Source organism: Pelmatolapia mariae, linkage group LG9, assembly GCF_036321145.2.
Source record: "Pelmatolapia mariae isolate MD_Pm_ZW linkage group LG9, Pm_UMD_F_2, whole genome shotgun sequence".
Taxonomy (NCBI): Eukaryota; Metazoa; Chordata; class Actinopteri; order Cichliformes; family Cichlidae; genus Pelmatolapia; species Pelmatolapia mariae.
In genome coordinates this window covers 5,956,689-5,966,837 of record NC_086235.1, presented here as the reverse complement: position 1 = coordinate 5,966,837, position 10,149 = coordinate 5,956,689, and the positions used below count along the sequence as shown (strand labels likewise).

The following is a 10,149-nucleotide window of genomic DNA, read 5'->3' as shown; positions in this document are numbered from 1 at the left end:
ATAGGAATGGTCTAAACAGGATAAATGTTTACTGATTGCCTTGTTGGTTGGAGGAGCTTTTGCAGCCTCAGTCTCTTCCTGTGAGCAGATTGCATTTTCTCCTTGTATTTCCGGGTTTTACTTATTCGGATGATTGAGCATGCATCAAGATATTTCCGGCTTGTTCTTCGGGTACTTTTCCAGCTATCCAAAAACATGCACCATGTGGTGCTTTTATAATCTCCGCAGGGATATCAGATCTTACAGTCTTTCTTTAATTAGCATTTCATCCACAAGTAGTGACTGTATTACTCATGTTACATGCAGCTGCAATTCACAGACATCTCCTGAACACCTCATATGGAAGCAAAAAAGAGATGTGAGATGAACAAAATACAAAGATATACAAAGAGGAAATGTGTTATTTGTTGATGTCGCCTCTATATGCCTTTTCAAGCATTGCTATCAAATCTACATTAGTTTCCGACACCACTCTAATTGTCGTCTATATATAGCGTCTTATTTGCAAGGATCGGCATAAATCCTGTCTTTCCAGATCGTATTTTTGTTTCAATGTATCAACACTAATTAAATTCCCATCTTTAATCAGACTATCAAATGTAGGTAATCCTTTAGCAGACCAGCTTTTAAGACTTGAGTCCAATTTATTTGGGGTAAAGTCAGAATCATAAGCATACCATTTAAATAATGCCAAGTCTTGTTCTAGTTTAAATTCCAAAATACATATTGTTAATTAAATGTTAAATAAAATAAAGAAACTATTTTTGTTGGTTTATTTAAGGTGTTCAGACCCCAGATTTATTAGATCATGGAGGTAGTGGACCTCCGGCTACTTTAGTTGGGGACCCCTGTTATACAGTAATACATAAAGACAGAACCCAACAATCCCTTTGGTGACAGAGGGGAGGAAAATCTCCCTTTTGACAGGAAAGCAGAACTCTTGGAGAACCAGGCTCAGGGAGGGGCGACCATCTGCCACAACCGGGTAAAATGAGAGAAGGAAATTGGATAAAAGACATGCTGTTGAAAAGAACAAGAGATTAATAACAAGTATGATTCAATGCAGGGAGGTCTACTAACACATAGTGAGTGAGAAAGGTGACTAAGGAAGAAATATTCAATACATCATGGGAAACCCCAGCAGCCTACACCTATTGCAGCATAACTAAGGGAGGGTTCAGAGTCACCTGATCCAGCTCTAACAATATGATTTAGTAAGAGGGAAAGTTTTAAGCCTAATATTAAAAATAGAGACCTCACCAATCCCAACTGGAAGGCAGAGGGGCCTGAAAACTCAAGGCTCTGCCTCCCATTCTACTTTTAAATACTGAAGGAACATGAAGTAAGCCCTGTCAGTACTCTTGCTGCAGCATTTTTAGATTAACTGAAGGCGTCTCAGGGAGTTTTTTGGACATCCTGATAATATCAAATTACAGAAGTCCAGTCTAGAAATAATAAATGCATGAACTTGTTTTTTAGCGTCACTCTGAGACAGTATATTTTGAGATGTTTAAGCCAAGGTAATGCCATACAGAGCAAGTATCTGGTTAGATATTATATTTCTAGGAATTTTAGGGCAAAGTACAATCAGCAGCAGAAAGTTAGAGGTCACCCAGGTCGTTATATCTTAAGGACATCTCAGTAATTTAATTAATTGGTATGTGTCATCTGGCTTCATGGATAGACAAAGCTCTGTGCCATATGCATATCATCTACTGTGATGAAATTTACTCCCCACTGCTGTGTAATCCATTATTGTAAATTTAAATGTGTTTAGGAAATGTGTTGTAAAGTGTTTTTCAGGCTTCTGTGCAGTTCATGTTTGGCATTTGGTTTATGTTGTTTTTCATGCAACCGCACGATGAGGTTCCGTGCAGGTCATGTGTATGTCTGTTTCGTCACGCCATTTGGTTCACAGTTTCCATGCATCTGCACAGCATTCTGTTCACAGTGATCATAGTTATTCCTTTCAGTCATGTTAGTGTTTTTCCAGTTTAGGTTTTTGGTTAGTTTCAGTCTCTGTCCCTGCTATGTTTTGTCTACTCCCCTCTGCTTCAGCCCAAATAAAGGCTCGCTTTCAGTTTAAGTTCACTCCCGTCTCCTTGCCTGTGTTCGTGCCTGGGTCCACCACACACACTCTCCACACGGTCTGCCTCCGCTGGCTGTGACAGATGATCAGCGAGGGTTTTCAGGAAACACTGTTAAATTTTTAGCTTCTATGCCATATGTTAAAACAAGTTCTAGAGTGTGATTAAAGTGGTGGTGAGTTCTTTTACATTTGAGATTACCAAGTGTTGGTGCAAGTGGACAAGAGAAGATTGAGACGCATCAGACCAGGCAACATTTTTCAATCTGCAACTTTCAGATTTTAGGGGCAGAATTTGTCTTAAACAACATAAAGCATGGATCCATCCTGCTGCTGATGTAATGGTTTGGAGACTATTTGGTTGGAACAATTTGGGTCCCTCAGTACCAACTGAGCATCATTTACAGACCACAGCCTACCTGAGTCTCAGTCCAAGAGAGCATTGTTGTGGAATTTTGCAAATAAATTCTGCAACACGGAAGGAGCTGTGGTCAAGCTATTAATAACTGTGCGCGGGAGAGCCAACACACACATCAAATATTACAATTCAGTTATGCCAGCTTTACCCTTGGGATGCCTCAACTTCTCTTTTATACCCCCCACACACAACTCTCTGCATCAGGAAGCTCCCACCACTGGTCACCCTACTTCGTCCTTCTACGCCCTAACAGTTAGCAGATAACATAGTGAAGCAGGGCCAAGCACTTTTCACAAGGTCATGCTGACACATAATTTGACTCTGTGGAAACAACTCTAAACATTGGTCACTTCAGGTGTTGCTCTGATATTCAGGAAATGACATCACAGCTCAAACTCTTTGTCAGTAAACCATTTCTTTATTTAACATGTAAAATCTTGGTTTAACTGTTGCAGGATTTCATATAACAAACAAGCTGAAAAAAATCTGCAGAACGCATGGATCAATGCATTCAATAAAAACATGATAACAGGAAACAGATTTCTTCATGCAACTGCTGGAACAAAGCAAACCACTCAACACAAAGACTACAGTAGAACAGTTTAGAAAGCTTAAAATGTAACGAGGCACATTTTCATTCATAGCTGCCTCATCAGATCTTTGCAGGAGACTCCACCTGAACTCTGTGGAGCCTGAAACCAGAAGAGGATCTTTCAGTCTCTGCAGATTCACTGTGATCCAGAGATGGCAATGATTTCAGTCCTGGATGATTAGGCTGATGTTTGCACAGAGGAGATAATTTAGTAAATGTTTTTGAACATTGGTAACAGTAAAACAGTTCCTTCCTAATCATTATGCAAATCTTTACTCTGTGAATGGTACTCATGGCCATTGACCAGTGGTTGTTGATCAATGGTCATAAGAATTTGCATATTAATGATCAAGAAATTGACCTCACAGCCCATTGTTCATTCATTGGGCTGGTTTCAGTCGTTATGCAAATGTACTGCTTACTAGATTTACTTAAAAGCAGGAATCGAGACGTAACAGGTTATTTGTAACATGGAATCGTTTGTGAAGTGGTGAAGGATGACCCACACTGATCGTAGACGTGCTTTTTAACCCCACTGTGAATAAGTTCATGTTGTTTGAAGTCCTTTGAAGTGGTGAAGCCTTTCCCACATTCTTTGCCGTAGTTCATTTTGTCTCCAGTGTGTCTACGTTGATGTATTTTCAGAGTCCTTCGATGACTGAAAGTTTTTCCACAAAGGTCACAAAAAAAGTCTTTCCCACAGTGATGACAGGGCTGAGAACTGGATCCATCTGTGTCGCTCTGCTTCTAAACAAAGACACAAACACAGTTTAAATCAGTCCTTTAACATTTTCATCCTCAACATCGCCTGAAATAAAGAACATCTCTGCCAAAGTCCAATTACATTTTACTGTTTACATTATCACACTCAGCTCAATATAATGTGCTATAAAAATGATAAGAGTAAAAGCATTAAATTAATACTAAATTAATGCTACAATAACAGTAATATAATTTTCAAACACTATCACTAAAAACCTGTGATAAGAGTCTGAATAATCATTCAGAGGTGTTTTTCCATGCAGTAAAATTGCTAACATGCTAACACAATTTTATAAGCAGAGTTGTTTTAAACAGTCAGACTGACAAGATAAAAATAAAAATACATACCTCACAGTAACTGCACTTGTAGAGTTTTTCTGGTGTGGATCTTTTGGTGTGCTTTCAGGTAATATGGAGATTTAAAAGTCTTCTCACACAGGTCACATTTATAAGGTCGTTCCTCAGAGTGGGTAAACATGTGACATTGTAACTCTCTGTTTATAGCAAACTGTTTGCCACACTGATCACAGCAGTACACATCATGTCCGGTGTGAATGCGTAGGTGTGTATTTCGGCTGCCTATCCGGCTGAAAGTTTTCCCACAAATGTCACAGCTGTATGCCTTAATTCCAGAGTGGGTAACTAGATGACTCTGTAAGCTGTTACTGTGAGTAAAAACTCTGCCACACTGATCACAGCTGTACGCTTTAACTCCACTGTGGATGAGTTGGTGTGTTTTTAAGTTTCCAGACCTGGTAAAAGACTTTCCACACTCGTCACAGCTGAATGGTCTCTCTCCAGTGTGGATGAGTTGGTGTGTTTTTAAGTGTCCAGACTGCATGAAAGACTTTCCACACTCGTCACAGCTGAATTGTCTCTCTCCAGTGTGGATGAGTTGGTGTCTTTTTAAGTGTCCAGACTTGGTAAAAGACTTTCCACAGTCTCCACAGCTGAACGGTCTCTCTCCAGTGTGGATGAGTTGGTGTGTTTTTAAGTGTCCAGACTGCGTAAAAGACTTTCCACAGTCTCCACAGCTGAACGGTCTCTCTCCAGTGTGGATGAGTTGGTGCAATTTTAAGTTTCCAGACTGCGTAAAAGACTTTCCACAGTCTCCACAGCTGAATGGTCTCTCTCCAGTGTGGATGACCTGATGCATTTTTAGGGAAGCTTTTACGGTAAAATCTTTCCCAACCTCGTCACAGCTGTATTTTTTCTCTCCCTTTCTTCTGTGAGGTTTCTCGGCCTCCTGAGAGCGCTGACTTCTCAGTCCACGTTGGTCCTGCAGTGACAGAGATACAAACAGAGGCAGTGAGTTGTGGGAAACACATTATTCTAACCGGGCTTTTATTAGTGGTACTTTGTGAAAAGCTTTTATTAAATAAGTAGTTATACTCATTTTCATACACTCATTGCAAATGTGCTCATGAGAGATGGCATTCAGTCTTTTGAGGGTCAAACATGCTTACAGACAAAGATAAATACACGACTTGTTTCTAGGGCAAAGATTAGAGACATTTGGCCTGCAAAGTGCCTGTACGGCTGTTCAGTGAGATTAGCACAGGATGTACTCCGGATGTTTCAGAGACATGTATGAGTAGACAATAACGGCAGGAAACACACAGCTTCTCGTGTTCCTTCTTCCTGATGTTGCTGTCATTCGGAACCGCTACATCGATCACTACGGCCGTCTTCTTATGTTTGTCTACCACCACTATGTCCGGTTGGTTAGCCACCACCATTTTGTCTGTCTGTATCTGGAAGTCCAAGAGGATCTTAGCTCTCTTATTCTCTCCCATTTTGACCCCGGGACTTCCAGGTTATACTCGGCACAGATGCCTGGTGTGATAGACCCCAGCCTCAATGGATCTTGTGCTTAGTGCTTGTTCCTGTGCTGCCATCATTAGTGCTTCCGTGCTGTCTTTCAGGGTACCCCAGCAGGGTACCTGATCACGGGCAGGGCGTAGGTGTTGATAGCCCGGATCTTGTTCTTACCGTTCAGCTGACTCCTCAGGACTTGCCTGACCATCTGCAGGTACTTGGTGGTTGCAGCTTTCCTAGCGGCCTCTTCATGATTCCCATTTGCCTGCGGGATCCCCAGGTACTTGTAACTGTCCTCTATGTCTGCAATGTTGCCTTTCGGTAGTTTGATCCCCTCTGTTCTGACTACCTTCCCTCTCTTTGTTACCATCCGACTACACTTCTCCAGCCCGAATGACATTCCGATGTTCAGCAACCGCATCTTCCTGTGCCTGCATTTGTAGTTCGATTACGTTACAGCGACACGACAAAGAATGTCCAAATTCTATACATATACATACAAATTCAATATGTAGATATAATATAGAGAATTTTATTATTTATATATATATACACATACACACACATACATACACATACACACATACATACATACACACACATACATACACACATACATACATACATGCATATCGTGTCGCTGTAACGTAATCGGCCTACAAATGCAGGCACAGGAAGATGCGGTTGCTGAATTTGGACACAGCTAGATACCGGAATCTGCTTCTTTTTCTTCAGGTTTTACGGCAGCTGGCATCATTGTGCATGCAGTGCTGCCATCTTCTGTTTCAGTCGGTTATTACAATCTTAAAACCTACTACTTATTCCTGCATCTTTTGGGATCTTGAAAAAAGCTTCAAACGAAGCTTCGACTATTAAATTAGTCGTTGACGATTTTGATTGTTGACGTAGTCGTGACTAGTTGACTAATCATGGCAGCCCTAATATGTACATCAATATTTTTCAATACACGTGTCCATATTTATGTCTCCAGATTGTTTGTATAGTGAGCCTTTTAGACTGTACTCTTGGTACAGTTTTTATTCTGGCTGCTTTTGTTTTACACTGTCAAATAAACACAGATTTGCAGCGTTTGTATGTGTGTCAAGGGATTTATGCAAATTTGAGCAGGGTTAGTAAATGTAGTGTTGAGGTTAGCTCGGTGCTTACCTTTAGATGAGCCCACAAACCGAGAGAAACTCCGCGATGAAGCTGGAACTCTTTCCAAACACAGGAAACAGATCAGGGAGCAGAGACCCACGTGGTTCACGCTGATCTCAGCTACGATCCAGGAGACAAGGGTGGGCAGATCGATGCAGATATCGATCCAAACGTTGGTAGTGGTTTATCCTCTGAGTTCACTACTTTACTCGCTGCCGATGAAGAAGCAGCTCTGTCTGTGCGAACACCTCTTCTTATGCGGCAGACTCACTTTGCTCCGCCCCCTTCTTCTGCCCTGCTCGGATTTGATACTATGCCGTCACGTGACTCGGCTACTCACAGAAAACGCATTTGGACTGCAGAGAGTGAGAAACAGTAGCAACATGTGGAGATATTTTACGGCTGTAATTGAAAATGCTGGAGAACAGATGGAAGGCTTGTCAGCACCTAAAGCCAGCTTATTTTTTCACACCCCAGTTAAATGCTTTGACTGAATTCTCACTGCACACACTCAAACTTAGTGGTTGTGTAAACTGTGGACATCATAACCTGACACTGATCAGTGCTGCTCTGACGACCACAATCACATCCATGTAATAATTTAACTGGGATGATCTGGATTTACTGCACAATGCTGAACGTGTCTTTACAGTACTCTCTGTGTGTTCCTGTAGAGTGCATGTGTCAAACTCAAGGCCCGCGGGCCACATTCGGCCCGGCGAACATTCATATCCGGCCCGCAAGATCTTTTTTTTTTTTTTTTTATGTTCAGTTTTTATTGTTCTAGTTCCACTGTGTTTCCACTTTTTCTTAAACTTTTTATTTTGTACTTTTCCAAATTTATAGTTCACGCAAACAAAAATATGAAAAAGGATCACAAAAGAAACAAACTCAAAGTTATAAAGCATACCTAATCTGTGGGGAAAGAAAAACAAAGAATAATTATACACATATATAGAGAGATGGAGCCAGGGAATACCCAAAGTACAGTTTTATCAATCCCGTCCCAAAAACACCATCCACCCAGCCCCTTACCCCCATATGAGAACTGTCAAGAAAAGCCCGAATTCCGGTCCTCTCACCCGCAGGTCCGGTTCCATCCACAGTCATAACATATTGAACCCAAAGCGGGGAATAGAAGGACCCCATTCTCTCAGGGCCCGGCCATCCGCCTATGCCTCAAAGAACCAAAGACTAAAATTAATTTGAATTAGACAAGAGAGAGGAAGAGAAAAAAACAAACAAACAAACAAAAAAACAAAAACAACGAGCAAAGGTCCCTGCCTTATGGAACTGAATGAGTCTTGTAGGCTATCCATTTTGTCCACTGTTTTCGGTGTTTGTCAGATTTCAGTCTCAGAGTGTAGGTCATTTTCTCCATTATATATATTTCCTCGATTACATCAGTCCATTCTTCCAATTTTAAAGGGTCACTTTTCAGCCAGTTTTTTGTTATTACCTTTTTGCTTGACAACAACATAATTTTAAACAAGTAATGGACCTCCTTTCTTTCATTTTCCCATATTCCAAAATACATTACTCGTGTCTCACACGGAACTTCGTACCCCAGCACGCTTTTCCAGTAAGGTTTGATATGTTTACACTTCCAAAACACAAGATCATTTTATATAGATTTTGTATTACTGTTATGCATGGCCCGGCGATATGAGGCGCTAATAACACACAAACAACAGATCCTGTAACGCAGCACTGCAGCCTCCTTCCCAAACGTTGGGCTACCTGGGAACATTCCTGCGTCATTCAAGTCAAACTTCTGTTATTCCGAAGCTAGCCCCTCACAATGGCAAAGAGAAAAGTTATTTCTGAAAACAGAGCCTTTCAGCACCGGTGGGAGACTGAATATATGTTTACAGACATTGCTGGTAAACAGTTTACTAGCAGTTTACATCGCTAGTAAACTGGTAAATCACAAAGTGAAGCTGTTGTGAAAGCAAATTTTATTGTAGCAGAGGAGACAGCCAAATGAGCCCACTGCATGATGAAGCTGTGCGACATCTTCTATCCAGACAAAACACAGATTTTGGCAAATGTGAGCCTGAGGAGAAATACGATTGCTGATCGGGTTTATGAGATGGCCACTGATTTAAGAACACAATTGTGTGAAAGAAGCAAAAAATTTTTTGCATACACTCTTGCTGTGGATGAAAGTACAGACATGATGGACATTGCACGGCTGGCCACCTTCATCTGTGGAGAGGAAATATTGAACATTAAATCGATGCACGGGACAACGACAGGAAAAGACATTTTTAAAACGTATGTGAAAGTGTAACCGACATGAAACTGCCCTGGGACAAACTTGTTGGACTTACAAGAGACGCTGGTGTTGTACGGTGAAAAAAGCGGACTAGTCGGCAGGATGCAAGTAAAGATGCAGGAGGAGAAATGTACCGGTGAGTTAACAGCATATCACTCACTGATCATACACCAGGAAAGGCTGTGTGGTTAAGTCCTAAAAATGAAGCATGTAATGATCACCGTAACGCAAACCGTAAATTTTATCTAAGCTAAAAGTTTAAATCACCGTCAATTTCACTCTTTTATGTGGGAAATAGATTCAGAGTTTGACGACATTCCTCATCATACAGAGGTCCGCTGGCTGAGTTGGGGAAAAGTTCTCAATAGAGTTTTTGAGCTCAGCAAGGAAACCTGTCAGTTCATGGACATGTATGATGTGGTGAAGGCATTTCAAACCTGTCACAAATGCACCAGTGCAACCTGCCTCACTTTCCCTGTTGCAGTAATGTTGAACCAAGTCAGCGGACTTTGCTGAACTGCACCTGTGCAGATTCAGATGGAGCTGCAGTGTAATGATACACTCAAGGCAAAGTACGACACTGAATGGCCTGCACAGTTTATTAGTTCCACTCCTGAAGCAATGCCCCAGCTCCATCTACATGCGGCTCCAACCTTGTGTATGCTTTCATTTATTTATTCTGGGGTTTTTGGCAGCATGTTCATATTTCTAACTTGCATAATTTTGACAGGATATATTTTTACGAAGAGGAAAATATTAAAGTTAAAGTTTATTTTTTAAGTTTATTTGATCTGGAATAATATTCCTGTCTGTTTTTATTCATATTTATGTTTAAAAAACATTGTTTTAGTGTGTTCAATAAATGTTTATCTTGTTTGGCCTGCGACCTAAAGTGTGCTGTGAGTTTTGGCCCCCTGTGCGATTGAGTTTGACACCCTTGGTTTAGAGGGTTAAACTGCTTCCTCACATCTGCTTCATGAATATGAAGGGTTGTAGTGGGAGAAGGTGGTGTGAAATCCTCATAGGTGTGGAGTGAG

The 10,149-nt window shown here is 41.1% G+C and overlaps 2 protein-coding genes across 2 annotated transcripts in view; both read right to left on the bottom strand.

The window, feature by feature from the left end:
- LOC134634959 (zinc finger protein OZF-like) overlaps nt 1–7,064 on the bottom strand; it is a 57,205-nt gene extending 50,141 nt beyond the window's left edge. The window contains exon 1 of the mRNA XM_063484463.1: nt 6,844–7,064. The gene's annotated coding sequence lies outside the window, so the exon portion shown is untranslated. The remainder of the gene's footprint in view (nt 1–6,843) is intronic.
- On the bottom strand, nt 3,059–6,076 carry LOC135933587 (gastrula zinc finger protein XlCGF8.2DB-like). Its single transcript, XM_065471700.1, has 3 exons — nt 5,942–6,076; nt 4,207–5,137; nt 3,059–3,843 (listed from the first exon to the last, which is right to left on the bottom strand). Exons 1-2 carry the CDS (start codon nt 6,074–6,076, stop codon nt 4,208–4,210), a joined length of 1,065 nt encoding a protein of 354 aa, XP_065327772.1. The 3' UTR covers nt 3,059–3,843; nt 4,207.
- Nucleotides 7,065–10,149: the final 3,085 nt, after the last annotated feature.